This window comes from Entelurus aequoreus, linkage group LG12 (genome assembly GCF_033978785.1).
Source record: "Entelurus aequoreus isolate RoL-2023_Sb linkage group LG12, RoL_Eaeq_v1.1, whole genome shotgun sequence".
NCBI lineage: Eukaryota > Metazoa > Chordata > Actinopteri > Syngnathiformes > Syngnathidae > Entelurus > Entelurus aequoreus.
The window spans coordinates 51,267,139-51,287,289 of NC_084742.1; the positions used below are offsets into that span (position 1 = coordinate 51,267,139).

The window sequence follows — 20,151 nt, forward strand, 5'->3', positions numbered from 1 at the left end:
TAAGTTGCAATAATTTCACCTCAAAATCTAGTGTATATTACTAGAGATGTCCGATAATGGCTTTTTTGCCGATATCCGATATTGTCCAACTCTTAATTACCAATTCCGATATCAACCGATACCGATATATACAGTCGTGGAATTAACACATTATTATGCCTAATTTTGTTGTGATGCCCCGCTGGATGCATTAAACAATGTAACAAGGTTTTCCAAAATAAATCAAATCAAGTTATGGAAAAAAATGCCAACATGGCACTGCCATATTTATTATTGAAGTCACAAAGTGCATTATTTTTTTTAACATGCCTCAAAACAGCAGCTTGGAATTTGGGACATGCTCTCCCTGAGAGAGCATGAGGAGGTTGAGGTGGGCGGGGTTGAGGTGGACGGGGGGGTAGGGGGTAGCGGGTACCGGGGGGTGTATATTGTAGCGTCCCGGAAGAGTTAGTGCTGCAAGGAGTTCTGGGTATTTGTTCTGTTGTGTTTATGTTGTGTTACGGTGCGGATGTTCTCCCGAAATGTGTTTGTCATTCTTGTTTGGTGTGGGTTCACAGTGTGGCGCATATTTGTAACAGTGTTTAAGTTGTTTATACGGTCACCCTCAGTGTGACCTGCATGGCTGTTGACCAAGTATGCCTTGCATTCACTTGTGTGTGTGAAAAGCCGTAGATATTATGTGATTGGGCCGGCACGCAAAGGAAGTGCCTTTCCGTGTACACAGCGGCGTTTTAAAAAGTCGTACATTTTACTTTTTGAAACCGATACCGATAATTTTGAAACCGATATCGATAATTTCCGATATTACATTTTAAAGCATTTATTGGCCGATAATATCGGCAGTACGATATTATCGGACATCCCTAGTTATCAATCACAGTTTTACGATAATTTAAATTTAAAACAGTTATAATAAGCGTGGGAAATTTCACCGCAATTTTTAATTGTACCGTTTATCATTACATCCCTATTTTGATTATCATTTCCTTTTTTCCCCTCATTAGTGGACAAATTGAAATACTTAAAGTTGCTCTAAACACATATTTTATTGAGCTATTTAACTACCCTTATATTTATTTCCACCTCGCAATATTAATTAAGTACAGCATCTTGTAATAATATATTTTTTATTATCAACCATAAAAACTTTATAAAAGAAGAATAAATAAATATACATATATAATATAAAGATTTTACCTTAAGCCACTGGTCTGCCTGTTCTTTACTCTGGACGGCCAGCACCAGTGCATCCGCCGCCTGGTGGACAATCCTTAGCTCGTGTCTCTTCTTCTTGCCGTCTTTGGGGACATGGGTGATGCTGCAACCCGTCAGCGTCAGCTCCATCTGGGGTGTGTGGTCTTTTGACGATTTATAACACTATGGAATGAAAAAATGAGGCATCTTAATGACATATTACCCAGACAGAAGATACAGTATTAGGGGTGTAACAGTACAAGGGACATGCAGTCAGGGGAGGCAGAGCCTGACTTGTCATGATTAAAAAATATATATATTAATGTGACTGTTTTAAAGGCCTACTGAAACCCACTACTACCGACCACGCAGTCTGATAGTTTATATATCAATGATGAAATCTTAACATTATAACACATGCCAATACGGCCGGGTTAACTTATAAAGTGACATTTTAAATTTGCCGCTAAACTTCCGGTTCGAAACGCCTCTGAGGATGACGTATGCGCGTGACGTAGCCCGGCGAACACGGGTATGCCTTCCACATTGAAGCCAATACGAAAAAGCTCTGTTTTCATTTCATAATTCCACAGTATTCTGGACATCTGTGTTCGTGAATCTGTTTCAATCATGTTCATTGCATTATGAAGAAGGAAGCTGAGCAAGCAAAGAAGAAAGTTGTCGGTGCGAAATGGACGTATTTTTCGAACGTAGTCAGCCACAACAGTACACAGCCGGCGCTTCTTTGTTTACATTCCCGAAAGATGCAGTCAAGATGGAAGAACTCGGATAACAGAGACTCTAACCAGGAGGACATTTGACTTGGATACACAGACGCCTGTAGAGAACTGGGACAACACAGACTCTTACCAGGATTACTTTGATTTGGATGACAAAGACGCAGACGTGCTACTGTGAGTATGCAGCTTTGGCTTTTTTTTGCGTATGTACGTAACTTTTTTAAAATATATAAGCTTTATGAACCTTGGGTTAGGTGAACGGTCTTTTGGGCTGAGTGATTGTGTGTGTTGATCATGTGTTTGAATTGTATTGGCGTGTTCTATGGAGCTAGGAGCTAGCAGAGGAGCTAGCATAACACGTACCGTACCTACGTGCGCGTCACGTACGTAACTTTTTAAAAATATATAAGCTTTATGAACCTTGGGTTAGGTGAACGGTCTTTTGGGCTGAGTGATTGTGTGTGTTGATCAGGTGTTTGAATTGTATTGGCGTGTTCTATGGAGCTAGGAGCTAGCAGAGGAGCTAGGAGCTAGCATAACAAACACGCAGGTGTTATTATGCAGGATTAATTTGTGGCATATTAAATATAAGCCTGGTTGTGTTGTGGCTAATAGAGTATATATATGTCTTGTGTTTATTTACTGTTGTAGTCATTCCCAGCTGAATATCAGGTACCGTGAGTATGCAGCCTTGGGTGCTAAACATTCGATAACTTGACCGTATGTGCGCGTCACGTACGTAACTTTTTAAAAATATATAAGCTTTATGAACCTTGGGTTAGGTAAACGGTCTTTTGGGCTGAGTGATTGTGTGTGTTGATCAGGTGTTTGAATTGTATTGGCGTGTTCTATGGAGCTAGGAGCTAGCAGAGGAGCTAGGAGCTAGCATAACAAACACGCAGGTGTTTTTATGCCGGATTAATTTGTGGCATATTAAATATAAGCCTGGTTGTGTTGTGGCTAATAGAGTATATATATGTCTTGTGTTTATTTACTGTTGTAGTCATTCCCAGCTGAATATCAGGTCACCCCCGGCTCTCACAGCATCTTCCCTATCTGAATAGCTTCAACTCCCCACTAGTCCTTCACTTGCACTTTACTCATCCACAAATCTTTCATCCTCGCTCAAATTAATGGGGAAATTGTCGCTTTCTCGGTCCGAATCTCTCTCACTTCATGCGGCCATCATTGTAAACAATAGGGAACTTTGCGTATATGTTCAACTGACTACGTCACGCTACTTCCGGTAGGTGCAAGCCTTTTTTTTATCAGATACCAAAAGTTGCAATCTTTATCGTCGTTGTTCTATACTAAATCCTTTCAGCAAAAATATGGCAATATCGCGAAATGATCAAGTATGACACATAGAATAGATCTGCTATCCCCGTTTAAATAAAAAAAATTCATTTCAGTAGGCCTTTAAAAGTACCTTTCTGTAGGTAAGAATTACTACATTTGTACATTTCCTGATTATATACAGGGCAGAAACCTGATATTGAGTCTGCAGCTATAGGCTTTCCCAGCTGCTTAATACGTGAGCAAACACACCAGTTTTTGTGCACTGTGCTTAGTCCTGAGTACACTGGACGAATACAGGGTAGAATACAGGTCATTTTTTAGGGCTCCAATCAACGTTCCTTCTAGGGTGCACGCCTGTGCAATTGCGCACTGCTCAAGCGTCCTCTGCGCACGGCAAATCTATGCCACGCACAAAACCAAATAAAAAAATAAGCGCATAACAATTTTCGACACACGGACACGACAGAGAAAACAGTTTTCGTCATCATTGTTCAAATATTGTAACGTCTGTCGAGACGCTTTGAGGACATGAATTCCATCGACCACTTTACTGAGCAAAACTCTGTCGGCCATAAACACATCACCAAAACATTAGTAAAAAAAATTATATCTAGCAAAAGTGGTCATTTTCTGCAGTACAAACCAGACCAAAAGCAACTTTGTTATATCAACAGCAGCCACTCGCTCTTTCTCACTTGCGCCAACACATGCACATATGGCACTTAGCCAGTGATGCGTTTACAGCCACACAAAAAGTCAGACAACTCCAACACCACACATAAAGTGTCATTCCAGGTCATTACACTATGATTTACCAATGAAATGTGTGCTTATTCTAGTGCAGACCTGGGCATTCTGCGGCCCGCGGGCCGCATCCGGCCCTTTGTACGTCCCTGTCCGGCCCGCGTGAGGCCAATCATAAATTACAAAATACATTTTAAAAAGTATCTATCTCGAGTGTGCAATACAACGGTGATGCTTTTGTTTTGAAAAGCGTTATTTGTATGACTTCCGTGTGGACGTATGCTCGTGCGCGCAGCGGCAATCACAAATTACAAAATAAATTTTAAAAAACATCTATGTCGTGCGTGCAATACAACTGTACTGCTTTTATTTTGAAAAGTGTTATTTATGGGCGTATATCTTCTGGACGCTACAATTGGTGGCAGAAGTAAAACTTTGCGCATACTGCACTGCTTAATTGTGTGTGCAGCCTGCTACGTCATCGAGAGGTACGTGCCACGTGAGGAGCTCGCCGCAGAGAGAGAGAGAGAGTGAGAGAGAGAGAGAGAGATAGAGAGAGAGAGAGAGAGAGAGAGAGAGAAAGGAAGGAGAGGCAGTGTCTACAGGTGCAGCTCATGCTGCTTGCCATGGGGGAATTCCGCCCTCAATGAAGACTCCCAGGTTTGATGGCAAGGTGAACTGGGAGGCATTTCATCCCACTTCTGACATCAATTGTAGACTCCAGAAGAAGTGCACACCAAGTCTGACGCTCTTTTTAAACTTTTATTGAGCAACCTATACTAACACAGCTCAACTTATCTCGTTCTTTCCACACGCACATCTATCCTCACTCCTCATTTCCGCAACAGCAACGCTTCCTCCTTCTTCGCCAATCACCTTACAGGCGTGCTACGTTCACAACAAAGAGGATGCAGGATAAAGTGACAGAAATTGAAATTTTTGCATGGTATTACACATCAGGAAGTGTTGTGTAAGAAAGTGTTAAAAATAAAACCATCAAAAGCCATCTGCTTTTGTATAAAGATAAGTTAGGTTGAATGAAAATATTATTATTTTTTATCTTACGGTATATCAAAAATAATTTAAGCAAAATTTAATTGAAATATTGTCGGTGTGGCCCTCCAGCAGTGCTCGGGTTGCTCATGCGGCCCCCGGTAAAAATTAATTGCCCACCCCTGTTCTAGTGTCATTTATTAGGAATCTTAATTTATAAATATTAATCATGAAATGCTGTTAGTATATTAAATAAATACTAATAAAAATATATTTTTTACAAACAGGAAGTTGCAGGAATGTACACATGATCCCCTGCTTACATCTCATTGTGCAACATGTGAATGTTTTAATGGGAACTAAATGCAATGTCTGAAAGGGGTACAAATTATTTCCACCCAGACAAACAATACAAGTACACAGTTCATGAAAAACAATTTTTTTTGTTATTGTCATTGTAAGTGGGCCTAAACACTTATATTAGAAATGGAAATGACTGCTGTCATTTGATTATAATAATAAGAGAATGTTGTCTATCTGTGTTGGCCCTGCGATGAGGTGGGGACTTGTCCAGGGTGTACCCCGCCTTCCGCCCAAATGCAGCTGAGATAGGCTCCAGCGACCCCAAAAGGGACAAGCGGTAGAAAATGGATGGATGGATGGAGATTGAACTTATTTAGTCAGGTTTGGGACAGGTGTGCTGCTGGTTTAGCCACAGTGTGCACGTCTGATGTTGCTCACATGGGCTCCACTGAATGCTCAGGGAGTTTTTGCGTTTGCTCACACACATAAAAAATTAGAGGAAACATTGGCTCCAATGTGCTTAAGTGACAAAAGGTGCGCAACCGCATGGATTCTGGCTACGCTGCATTCTCCCTCTCGACTTAAAGGGGAACTGCACTTTTTTTTTAAATGTTGCCCATCGTTCGCAATCATTATGAAAGACATGACAAAGGATGTATTTTTTTATGCATTTTAACTAGCAAATAAACTTTTTTAAAAAGTCTGCTTACAACGGAGCCAATGGGAGGTCCTCTATTCCGCCTATAAAACCCAATAAAAAAATCCAAAAAGTGCCAACAATATTACATTTACATTTGGTGACTTGAATATTAACAAGTATTAGTGCCCTTCCATCCATTTTCTACCGCTTGGCCCTTTCGGGCCGCGGGGGGGTGCTGGAGCCTATAAGTGATATTGTTATTATAAGTGCTAACGCAGACAAACTATTTATAGCGAGCTTGTTTGCCAATGTTGACATGATCGACTGATCAGCTGCTTCCTCGTTTCCTTGCTCGTTAAACTTTGTTGTAGATCATAAATCCTGCCTCTCACCTGGATAGTAGAAGGACGAGGACGTACTCTGACAAGTGGGTACAATTTGACAGCCAATTTAGACCCGGCATGGCGTTAACAACACAAAAAGACGCTTGGTTCCACCCCCCTTTTCTTTGCGAGGACTATGAATAATTTTTCATCTAAATGGGAATATATGAACATCCTATCGGTCGGCATCCAGATGACAGCAGACCTTGTACAGTAAGTGATGTTTTATTATGTTTGTTGGCTCTCATAAAGTCTGCAGTGAGTAATAATCAGTGATGGGAAAAAAAAAGCTGTGATGCGTTTTTGAAATTAATGCTCCGCTTAAGCTTAAAATGATCAAATTACGTAAATATTAAATGTTATTATAAATGTTAATACATTACATATATACTTACATCATATGTATAAAACCTTAATGGAGGCGTTTGGATGTTTTTAAGTGCTTTATTTAATATTTGGAATGCATAAAAAAAATACAACTATCCTCATGTCTTTCATAATGATTTTGGACGGTATAGCTCGGTTGGTAGAGCGGCCGTGCCAGCAACTTGAGGGTTCCAGGTTCGATCCCTGCTTCCGCCATCCTAGTCACTGCCGTTGTGTCCTTGGGCAAGACACTTTACCCACCTGCTCCCAGTGCCACCCACACTGGTTTAAATGTAACTTAGATATTGGGTTTCACAATGTAAAGCGCTTTGAGTCACTTGAGAAAAAGCGCTATATAAATGTAATTCACTTCACTTCACTTCACTTTTGAACGATAGGTAAAATTGTTATCCATCATCTTAAGCACATTCATAATAACATGTAATAATGACGTATTTTGGTCATTTTGAGCATACGGCGGCGCATTAAAACCTCTAAAGGCTTAGTGGCCACATGCGTGGACAGCACCTTTGAGTTCTTATTTCCAAAATTGTGTACGCTACTGAATTGGGGTCTTACAGCCGCTTATGTGGACACTTATACTGCCATCTGGTGGTGTCAGAAGAGTATAACATACAATGGAATTTGGAAAAAGAAGTGTAAAAATAAGAATTAGCATGTCACTAAACATGAAGTACACGTTTGTGTACTTATGGACTAAGTACATCATATCAAAAGATGATTCTTAGTTTTTATTCTAATTAGGGTCCAATAAGCCCAAATAGCAAAGATAAATAAAAAAAGCATGTAAAAAAAACAGCTTGGGCCTTAAGAGGTTAATTTCACAAACACAAAGTTCGCTTTTTCCAATAATCAGGCAGACTTGATGAGAGACAACAACGACGACTCTGGGACAAATGATGATCCAGAACTAAGGGTGTAACAGTACACAAAAATTTCGGTTCGGTACGTACCTCGGTTTAGAGGTCAAGGTTCGGTTCATTTTCGGTACAATAAGAAAACAACAAAATATACATTTTCTGGTTATTTATTTACCAAAATGTGTAATGTAAACAATAGCTTTATCCTTTTAACATTGCTTTAAAATAGCTCTGTGTGTGTGATGTGGATGTGAGCCACCACTAGACTGATCAGTGCAACAGCAGGCAGTCATGAATGCTAAGCATAACAATAACAATAACATACATATACACACAGGGTCGATTGCCAGGGTTAATGCAGTCAACATATATAAAATAAAAACTAAATAAGATAAGGCTCAGAATTGGTTTCTTAATAAAACCTTTCTACATATAAATTGCAACATTTCCACATATGAAGTGCAACATTAAACTGCTTAAAGTTGTTGCTCAGATTAAATAAAATGACAAAACTTTTCTTCTACATATAAAAAGTGCAACATTAAACAGTTTCAAGTCAACTCAGCCTCAGATTAACTTTTCTTTTCCCCCCCAGCCTTTAACCCTGGTGACTTTTACTCAATTTTTATGTTTTTTGCCAGAAAAATCAGTTTATCCACATTGTCTGCAGAAAGAGCAGACCTGCTTGCAGTTAAAATGTCTCCAGCTGTGGAAAATACCCTTTCGCTGGGCACGGAGGTAGCAGGTATGGTGAGGTAGTGCCTGGCTAACTTGGCAGTAAGAGGATATATGGGCTCATTGTTCTTCCACCATAGAAGTGGGTCAAAATGTAGTTTTTAATGCAATATGGTCTTAAATCTGCTGCTATAAAAACATTTGTTATTGCTTTAGCCCTGCCTGACTCGCCGAGGAGAAGCTGCTTGAATGCGGTGGGGAGCTGTGTGTCTTTCTCTTCGTTGAAGCGATGTTATCCATTGTTGTATCGCACCGTGAAGCAGAAATGTTCCCAAACGGGAGATCTTAACGAGGCAGGAGGGTCTTCCAGCTCTGGCTTTTACATGTTGTAGTAGCCCGGTCGTTGCTAGCATGCCGTGTGTTGTGCCTCAGTTTGCATTGTTTACACAACGTGCGGTGCGCTACTTAATATGTCCGTGTGGAAACTCGTTCGGTACACCACCCAACCGAACCGAACCCCCCGTACCGAAACGGTTCAATACAAATACACGTTACACCCTTATCCAGAACCTCATATTTTTGTGCCTGAATATAAAGGGGATGAGCGACAAGTTTTACAAGCCGAGTGCTAGGCAGATCTAGCAAGTAGCAGTACTGCTAAGTGCAAAGTTATTGAATTATGTGACTACTTAATAAAAACAGCGTCTATCAGACGCTACAAGGAGGTGATCATCAACAATCCCTTCATTAAACACATTGGCTATACTGATAATGCACTGACACAGTGTTGGTGTTTCGTAATGTTGCCATCTGCTGGATTACAAAAGGTATTACATTTGAAGAACAATGATATGAACAGTTAGTAAATATGATTGTTCTTTTTTTAAACTAAAAGCTTGGTAGAAAGGAATATGAAATGCTAAAGAGTAAGCAGGAAAATAAATACTTTTATCCTACTTGGAGTCCCACTCTTTGGAACAATTCCTTTTCCTCAGTTCGATTTAGATTGATGATGGCGACGAAACTTGATACCAAACGCAGCTTGCTACTCTTCCAACTTCTTTAGGTTTGAGCTGTGACACGAGAGCCGAAAGAAGAGCTTACTGATAAACACATTTTGGCGCTTCACAGTCAAATGACACATAAAGTGTGTCGGTCACATAGTGTCATCGAGGGACACTCCTTGTCTTTCATATTGCGTCAATGATTCGGTATCAATTGACCTATCACTACACAGAAAAGAACATAAAAAACGTGAGCTCACAAGTCATACGCTAAAAAAAAATTGAATGCTCAGCTGAATGAATGATTGAAGTTGGCTGCCAACACGGAGGATTACACAGTCAAGCTATACCATTTCTCCAAACTGGACTTTTCAAACAAAACAAGTGATCAGATGTTTACATCAAAGTACATTTTCCTTTAAAGATCATCAGGCCTCCACTTCCTCCTATCCAGGAGATCGCAAAAAGCCGCTGCCTGACCAGGGCTCAGAAAATCTGCAGAGACTCCTCCCACCCCCACCAAGGACAGTTTTCACTGCTGGACTCTAGAAAGAGGTTCCGCAGCCTCCGAAGCAGAACCTCCAGGTTCTGTAACAGCTTCTTACCTCAGGCCGTAAGACTCTTGAACGCATCATAATAATCCCCTCAATTCCCCCCAAAATTGGATTAACTGGCTGGAATATAAAGACAATATATCTGTACAGTAATCTATTTATTTATATCTGCACTAGGGATGTCCCGATCCAGGTTTTTGCACTTCCGATCCGATACCGATATTGTTTTTGCACTTCCGATCCGATACCGATACTGACTGATACCGATACTGACCGATACTGGCCTATCCGAGCATGTATTAAAGTTTAAAGTTATTTAGCCTACTTAGTTGTCAGAATCATGTTGAAAAGGGTTTTAGTACTCTTGATAACAACTAGCCAGCTGAATTAGGGGAGTTTGAATAATACACAATGGTTGGTAACAAGAAACTGACCTGTTTATTCAAGGATAAACACAAAATAGACAAAATTATACATGACAAACAGAAATGGCATCATTTTACTAGGGCTGGGCGATATGGCCTTTTTTTAATATTGCGATATTTTAAGGCCATATTGCGATACACGATATATAGCCTTAGCCTTGAATGAACACTTGATGCATATAATCACAGCAGTATGATGATTCTATGTGTTTTGATTGATTGATTGAGACTTTAATTAGTAGGTTGCACAGTGAAGTACATATTCCGTACAATTGACCACTAAATGGTAACACCCGAATAAGTTTTTCAACTTGTTTAAGTCGGGGTCCACTTAAATTGATTCATGATACAGATATATACTATCATCATAATACAGTCATCACACAAGATAATCACATTGAATTATTTACATTATTTATAATCCGGGCTGTGGAGGGGGGCGCCGGATGTAAGTGTCAAAAAGACAGCCAAAAGAGTTTGATTTGAGAATAAATCTAAAGTTAAAATATAGGGTAGAAATGCACCCATTTGCAGGAAATGTAGTCTTGATTTTGAAAATTTTCTTTCAAGGCTTGCATGTCTAAATTAAAACATTCTTCTTCATACTGCATTAATATATGCTACTTTTAAGCCTACTGAAATGAATTTTTTTTATTTAAACGGGGATAGCAGATCTATTCTATGTGTCATACTTGATCATTTCGCGATATTGCCATATTTTTGCTGAAAGGATTTAGTATAGAACAACGACGATAAAGATGTGATAAAAAAAAAAGGCTTGCCCCTACCGGAAGTAGCGTGACATAGTCAATTGAACATATACGTAAAGTTCCCTATTGTTTACAATGATGGCCGCATGAAGTGAGAGAGATTCGGACCGAGAAAGCGACAATTTCCCCATTAATTTGAGCGAGGATGAAAGATTTGTGGATGAGTAAAGTGCAAGTGAAGGACTAGTGGGGAGTTGAAGCTATTCAGATAGGGAAGATGCTGTGAGAGCCGGGGGTGACCTGATATTCAGCTGGGAATGACTACAACAGTAAATAAACACAAGACATATATATACTCTATTAGCCACAACACAACCAGGCTTATATTTAATATGCCACAAATTAATCCTGCATAAAAACACCTACGTGTTTGTTATGCTAGCTCCTAGCTCCTCTGCTAGCTCCTAGCTCCATAGAACACGCCAATACAATTCAAACACCTGATCAACACACACAATCACTCAGCCCAAAAGACCGTTCACCTAACCCAAGGTTCATAAAGCTTATATATTTAAAAAAAAGTTACGTATGTGACGCGCACGTACGGTCAAGCGATCAAATGTTTGGAAGCCAAAGCTGCATACTCACGGTACCTGGTATTCAGCTGGGAATGACTAAAACAGTAAATAAACACAAGACATATATATACTCTATTAGCCACAACTAGGGATGATACTCGAAACCGGTTTTCCCGGTTGTTCGATAAGAAAAGAACCGAGTCCTCGGACTCGTATCCCTTTTTGATAACCGGTACCCGTTATCGAGACCACTATAGTAAACAAAAAGAGTTGGTTCTTTATTCGAATCCCTGGAATCCCGTCCCGACCAGAAATGCTCCGTGAGAAATCACAAGAAATTACGTCACATAGTTCAGTCATTAGGCGCAGATAGGGAAAGCAGGGGCCGGAAAAAGCGCTCCAAGGTGTAATAAAGTTCAAAACAAAAGGTATAATCCAATGAATAACTTTACTGAGAGATTTGAGCAGGGTACAAACACATGACCAACACTTTTACGACCAACCGGAAACATAGCAACCAGGCTAGCAACGCACCTCCTTTACGGCAGCTGTCGCAACGTTCTTATAGCAACCGCAGCACATACATATATGACATCTCCCTTTTTTAACTTTTGCTTTTCTTTCCTTGTAAACAAAACAAAATCACACTGTATATGTGTTGTCTGTCTAATTATAAATAATGCAGACGAGGCGTGTTGGCTGAGTTCTTGACGTCTTAGCTGCCGAGTGAGACGACATGCTACAACCCTTTTTGGGGCTACCGCGCATGCTCGTCACTCCCGTTGCATGCTGGGTAGTGTATTTGTTATATTCCTAGCTCATAAAATCAAATCTTTCCCCCTATAAAAAAATAATGTTAACTCAATAAAGTGTATTTCTTTTTTTAGCTTTAACTTTTCATTTTTTAGCTGGGGACATCTCTACGCTGCTGACCCGTCTCCGCTCGGGATGGTTCCCGCTGGCTCCACCATGGACTGGACTTTCGCTGATGTGTTGGACTTTCACAATATTATGTCAGACCCACTCGACACCGAGGATGTCGTTGTGGCTTGTACAGCCCTTTGAGACACTTGTGATTTAGGGCTATATAAATAAACATTGATTGATTGATTGATTTGCAAACAACTTTTCTCCTCATAGAATTTTCTTTCAATAAAGAAATAAAGTGCAAAAATGTCAAAGCATCATAACAAACAGTTATGTCAAATAGCAGCAGAAGTGCACTTTGTGGAGAGCTGTATTATTTTCAGTTTTGTGCCCAAGGGACTGATTTTATTTAACACTATATTATTATTTATACACCTATAGTGATCACAGAGACAGGTTGTTTTTTTGTTACTGTATATATTTGTTTTTCTGAAAAATCCCACTTAATATACTTTGGGTAACAACAGTCAATATTTATTAATTTATTAGATTTTATTTTTTTCTTATATAATAAAAGTGAGCTTTTGTTAAACCAAATATTGTGTGTTTTTTTCCATATACAACAACCTATCTGGACTCGATAAGAGAATCGATAAGGAATCGGTTCGATAAGAGGATTCGATAATAGGCTCGAACTCGATAATTTCTTATCAAACATCATCCCTAGCCACAACACAACCAGGCTTATATTTAATATGCCACAAATTAATCCTGCATAAAAACACCTACGTGTTTGTTATGCTAGCTCCTCTGCTAGCTCCTAGCTCCATAGAACACGCCAATACAATTCAAACACCTGATCAACACACACAATCACTCAGCCCAAAAGACCATTCACCTAACCCAAGGTTCATAAAGCTTATATATTTAAAAAAAGTTACGTACGTGACACGCACGTACGGTCAAGCGATCAAATGTTTGGAAGCCAAAGCTGCATACTCACGGTACCTGGTATTCAGCTGGGAATGACTAAAACAGTAAATAAACACAAGACATATATATACTCTATTAGCCACAACACAACCAGGCTTATATTTAATATGCCACAAATTAATCCTGCATAAAAACACCTACGTGTTTGTTATGCTAGCTCCTAGCTCCATAGAACACGCCAATACAATTCAAACACCTGATCAACACACACAATCACTCAGCCCAAAAGACCGTTCACCTAACTCAAGGTTCATAAAGCTTATATATTTTTAAAAAGTTACATACGTGACGCGCACGTACGGTCAAGCGATCAAATGTTTGGAAGCCAAAGCTGCATACTCACGGTAGCACGTCTGCGTCTTTGTCATCCAAATCAAAGTAATCCTGGTAAGAGTCTGTGTTGTCCCAGTTCTCTACAGGCGTCTGTGTATCGAAGTCAAAAGTCCTCCTGGTTAGAGTCTCTGTTATCCGAGTTCTTCCATCTTGACTGCATCTTTCGGGTATGTAAACAAAGAAGCGCCGGCTGTGTACGTGTTGCTGCTGACTTCCCTCGCAAAATAGACGCTTCGCACAGACAACTTTCTTCTTTGCTTGCTCAGCTTCTTTCTCCATAATGCAATGAACAAATTGCAACAGATTCACCAACACAGATGTCCAGAATACTGTGTAATAATGACATGAAAACAGAGCTATTTCGTATTGACTTCAATGGTGTCCGAATACTTCCGTTTCAATGATTGACGTCACGCGCATACGTCATCCTCAGAGGCGTTTCGAACCGGAAGTTTAGCGGCAAATTTAAAATTGCACTTTATAAGTTAACCCGGCCGTATTGGCATGTGTTGCAATGTTAAGATTTCATCATTGATATATAAACTATCAGACTGCGTGGTCGGTAGTAGTGGCTTTCAGTAGGCCTTTAAACTTTCATGCAGAGAAGGAAATCACAACTAAAAAAATCACAAATTTTTTCATACGGTGTTGATGTGGAAATTTTTGCCTCGGCATTTTGATGGTGTGGGCGTGTGGCACCGAATGGAGATAAGCGTCTCGACAAACGTTACAATATTTGAACAATGATGACGAAAACTGTTTTCTCTGTCGTGTCCGTGTGTCGAAAATTGTTATGCGCTTATTTTTTTATTTGATTTTGTGCGTGGCATATAATTGCTATGCGCAGACGACGCTTGAGCAGTGCGCAATTGCACAGGCGCGCACCTTAGAGGGAACGTTGCTCGCACGGCTGCGCTAGCATCACAGCTAACGTTAGCCATGCTGCTACCTCTCTGCTCGGGGAAGGCGTATACGTATGTGATGTATGACGTGACAGTATGTGACGTGTGTAAGAAGGTGCGCTTGCTGTCTGTGAGAAGGAGACACAGAAAAGAGTGAGAAGAGCCTGTCGTGTAATGCCAGCAGCTAAAAGCAACTGCGTGAGAATCCACAGACCTGTGGATGTGTTGAAGGTGTGCTGGAAAATGCGGAACGGAAATTAGGGAGCAGCAGGAAAGTGGAATGTATTATTTAAATCGGTGCATTGGAAAACACGGACCGGAGTTTTTTTTTTTAAACTGGATCTGGATCGGCATTTTCCCATGCCTTGCCGCATTTTTTGGCAAATATCGGCGGCCGATCCGATCCAAATATCGGATCGGGACATCCCTAATCTGCACCTTATTCCTTTTTTTCCTGCACTACCATGAGCTAATGCAACGAAATTTTGTTCTTATCTGTACTTTAAAGTTCAAATTTGAATGACAATAAAAGGAAGTCTAAGTCTAAGTTTTCCAGCAGAAGGGTAGGTGCATGTACTTCAGAAACAAATCAATTGTAAGACTACTAATGCACCGAATATTGCAGCACCGAAAATGGCCCCATGATGCATTTTGGGCTTTTGGCTGAATACTTGTACAACCAAAACAACACTGCCAAAATGTTGTGATGGCGTAAGTAGGTTGTGGTGGAGACAACATGTCTGACTATCTAAAATAGTGTTCTTAACAATAGGGCCCATTGTTGGACTGAGAGCACCCCCTAGAGGGCTGGCAAAAATATGTTTCTCAGCTGTGGTACGTGTAGGCGTTAGTGGTACTCAGTTGTAATAAACATACGCTGAGCAGTGGCCTTGTGGTTAGAGTGTCCGCCCTGTAAGGCTGAAACGACGCGTCGACGTAGTCGACATCATCGGTTACGCAAATACGTCGACGCCGTTTTTGTGCGTCGACGCGTCGCATATTTATGTCACACTACCGTCATGGCGAAGCGCAAAGCAGACGATCAAAGCAGACGATGCGAGCGAGGGGGAAAAATCACGCCAAAAGTCATCAAAAGTGTGGAAGTATTTCAATACCCAGCCTAATAATGTTGTTGTATGCACACTGTGTCGAGCGTAAATGGCCTAGCATAGCAGCACAACGGCTATGAACGAACATTTGAAAAGAAAACCATCAACCATCAACTAGTCAATCGTCCGCGTGAGCATAGGTTGTCATCATTACACAAAAACATGAATGTGTCATTTGTATCTGCTAGGGGTGTAACGGTACGTGTTTTGTATTGAACCGTTTCGGTACGGGGCTTTCGGTTCGGTACGGGGGTGTACCGAACGAGTTTCTAAGCTAAAGCTAACTTTAGCTGCTAAAGTCTTAACAAGCTACTTCGCTCCTTCTGACTCTGTCTCAGCACGCAGCATTGTCCCACCCACACAACCATCTGATTGGTACACACGAAGCATTATCAGCCAATCAGCAGTGCGTATTCAGAGCGTTACCAGCCAATCAGCAGTATGTATTCAGAGCGCATGTAGTCAGCGCTTCAGCGTGGAGCAGATAGGTGTTTAGCAGGTGAGCATCAGGCAGCAGACTCTCCCCAAATGATAATAAACACCTCCCAGTCAACTACTAGTAACATCACTATGAGCCCGTTGACCTTCTAGAAACTTAAACTGCAGCTCAGCTCACTCGCAGTCCTGGCTTGAGGTGAAGGCTAATTACCTCTCAGTTCCAGCCACATCGACCCCTTCTGAGCGCCTATTTTCAGCTGCTGGGAATATTGTAAACAAGAAAAGAACCAGAGCATGTAGACATGCTAACCTTTCTTCATTACAACTGTTAGTCACTCACTGGAATGAGTAGAATTGGTTATTGTGTACTGTTTGGACTGGATGTTTATTTTGCACATTTTAAAAGCAATACTTAATGTTTACAGTGCTCCAGAATATTTAGATTGGCACTTTTTTGTATTGGATGTTTATCTTTATTTTTGCACATTTTAGCAAATAAGCAATACTTTCACTTTTGTTGAAATGTTTACACTGTTGTTACAGAATATTTCGTTTTACACTTTTTTGTATTGGATGTTTATCTTTATTTTTGCACATTTTAAAGCAAAATAAGCAATACTTTTACTTTTGAAATGCTTATACTATTGCAGAATATTAAGATTTGCACTGGATGTTGACTTTTATATTTGCACATTAAAAAGCGAATAAGCTACTTTTAATTTTGTTAAAGGTTAAAAGTTTTAAATGTTTACATTGTTACAGAATATTTTGTCATGTTGTTGTCAATGTTGACTGAGTGGCCATACTTCTTTTTTTTTGTAAATAAAAGCCATGCCTTTTGAAAAAACTGGCCTACATTTATTTTTTCATCTTCATTTTGAATAAAAAAATAATTGGTAAAAGGAAAAATAATCTATAGATGAATCGAAAAAATAATCTATAGATTAACCGATTAATCGAAAAAAATAATCTATAGATTAATCGATAGAAAAATAATCGTTAGCTGCAGCCTTACCGCCCTGAGATTGGTAGGTCATGAGTTCAAACCCCGGCCGAGTCATACCAAAGACTATAAAAATGGGACTCATTACCTCCCTGCTTGGCACTCGGCATCAAGGGTTGAAATTGGGGGTTGAATCACCAAAAATGATTCCCGGGCACTGCTCATTGCTCCCCTCACCTCCCAGGGGGTGAACAAGGGGATGGGTCAAATGCAGAGGACAAATTTCACCACAACTAGTGTGTGTGTGACAATCATTGGTACTTTAACTTTACCACCACTTGTGGCAATAATGACAGTCTCAAACCAGAGCTCTGTATTGAGAGAGTATTGACAACTGGGTTTCAGAGTTGGTCCCTAACATGGCGCCCTGTAGCCACGTGAAGGGCTTTTGAATAATCAGAGAGAGTATGGCTGGACAATCTCTTAAAGGGGAACTGCACTTTTTTGGGGAATTTTACCTATCGTTCCCAATCATTATGAAAGACAGGACAATTCTAAATATTAAATGGTAATAGTAAATGGGTTATACTTGACACTATTTCCACATTCACCCATTCACACACACATTCCCACACTGATGGCGGGAGCTGCCATGCAAGGCCCTAACCATCGCCCATCAAGAGCAAGGGTGAAGTGTCTTGGTCAAGGACACAACGGATGTGACTAGGTTGGTAGAAGCTGGGGATCGAACCAGGAACCCTCAGGTTGCTGGCACAGCCACTCTCCCAAAAGCGCCACGCAGTTCGATAAATTCGATCAAAGGTAAGCTTACAATGGAGCCAATAGGAGTCGTTCAATTCTGCCTATAGAGCCCCCCAAAAATCCAAATAACTCCATTGAGGTTTTATATACATGATGTAAGTCAATATGTAAAGTAGTAACATTTATTATAACATGTAATATTTACGTATTTTGATAATTTTAATCATATGCAGCGCATTATTTTTTAAAAACGTTTGCTTTTTTTTTCTATCATTGAATTCTGCTCACTGCAGACTTTATGCGAGCCAACAAACATAATAACACATCACTTACTGTATAAGGTCTGCTGTCATTAGGATGCCGACTGCTAGGATGTTCATATATTTTCATTTACAAACCCTGTTTCCATATGAGTTAGGAAATTGTGTTAGATGTAAATATAAACGGAATACAATGATTTGCAAATCATTTTCAACCCATATTCAGTTGAATATGCTACAAAAACAACATATTTGATGTTCAAACTGAAAAACTTTTTTTTTTTTGCAAATAATCATTAACTTTAGAATTTGATGCCAGCAACACGTGACAAAGATGTTGGGAAAGGTGGCAATAAATACTGATAAAGTTGAGGAATGCTCATCAAACACTTATTTGGAACATCCCACAGGTGAACAGGCAAATTGGGAACAGGTGGGTGCCATGATTGGGTATAAAAGTAGATTTCATGAAATGCTCAGTCATTCACAAACAAGGATGGGGCGAGGGTCACCACTTTGTCAACAAATGCGTGAGCAAATTGTTGAACAGTTTAAGAAAAACCTTTCTCAACCAGCTATGGCAAGGAATTTAGGGATTTCACCATCTACGGTCCGTAATATCATCAAAGGGTTCAGAGAATCTGGAGAAATCACTGCATGTAAGCAGCTAAGCCCGTGACCTTCGATCCCTCAGGCTGTACTGCATCAACAAGCGACATCAGTGTGTAAAGGATATCACCACATGGGCTCAGGAACACTTCAGAAACCCACTGTCAGTAACTACAGTTGGTCGCTACATCTGTAAGTGCAAGTTAAAACTCTCCTATGCAAGGTGAAAACCATTTATCAACAACACCCAGAAACGCAGTCGGGCCTGAGCTCATCTAAGATGGACTGATACAAAGTGGAAAAGTGTTCTGTGGTCTGACGAGTCCACATTTCAAATTGTTTTTGGAAACTGTGGACGTTGTGTCCTCCGGACTAAAGAGGAAATTAACCATTCAGACTGTTATAGGCGCAAAGTGTAAAAGCCAGCATCTGTGATGGTATGGGGGTGTATTAGTGCCCAAGACATGGGTAACTTACACATCTGTGAAGGCGCCATTAATGCTGAAAGGTACGTACAGGTTTTGGAGCAACATATGTTGCCATCCAAGCAACGTTACCATGGACGCCCCTGCTTATTTCAGCAAGAATCAAGGACAATCATTCCCACGACTACAACACCTTGCCAAGAGAATCCTATGCGTCCCAGCAACAATTGAGTGCCGCATGTGAGCGCTCCTTCAGCGCAGCAGGGCGCATTTTAGAGGCCAGGCGCTCTCGCCTGAATCCTGGCACTGTAGATGCCATTTTATTCCTGCATAGTGCTAACAAAAAAAAAAAGTAAGTACACATACGGTTGGATATGTTAAACGAATGAGTCTACGTTACCTAGGCTATACCAAATAAGCCCATGTCTAACCTGAGTTTGGTCAGCTGAATAATTTTGATGGTTACGTGTTGTTTGGGCGCACTACAATGCAAAGGAATTAAGGCAATTGCGTTGTTTATTGTGTTTTTTTTCTATTCGAGATATACTACTGTGTGTTAATTATTTGGCCTCACTTTCAAGTGAAGCGCATCTCCGATTGGCTACAATGTAAGGCTATTTAGCCTGCTTTGTTTGTCGCGACCGTCTATTTTCATTATAATTCAAGTTTGATGATAAAGTGCAGTCTGATGGGTTTGATTTCCCCCCTTCAGCTATTTGCCTTAGCCAATAAGTTGCAGGTAATTTACCTCACTAATGCTTTGCATCGTCTATATTAGATATATAACAACGGGCGGGTGGCGGGCGGGTGTGGTTTTGATAAAATGGTGGTTCGGGTGGATGGCGGGTGGATGACGACTTTTGTGATGCGGTTGCGGATGAAATAATTGCCTATGCGCGCATCTCTAAAGCTTACGCTTAATGCATAGACCTGATGATTTGACACTTTGCCATTGCTTAACAGGAGTATCCAACATTGTAACAACATGAATAACTCTTCATAGGTTTAACTACCTACCCGT

The 20,151-nt window shown here is 40.3% G+C and overlaps 1 protein-coding gene across 3 annotated transcripts in view; it reads right to left on the bottom strand.

Annotated features, from left to right (window-relative positions):
* The window catches only part of afap1 (actin filament associated protein 1), a 171,209-nt gene that overhangs the window by 52,141 nt on the left and 98,917 nt on the right, over window positions 1-20,151 (bottom strand). For all 3 annotated transcript variants that reach the window (XM_062066201.1, XM_062066202.1, XM_062066200.1), the window contains exon 6: window positions 1,198-1,377. In XM_062066201.1, coding sequence (XP_061922185.1) covers window positions 1,198-1,377 — 180 coding nt within the window. The remainder of the gene's footprint in view (window positions 1-1,197; window positions 1,378-20,151) is intronic.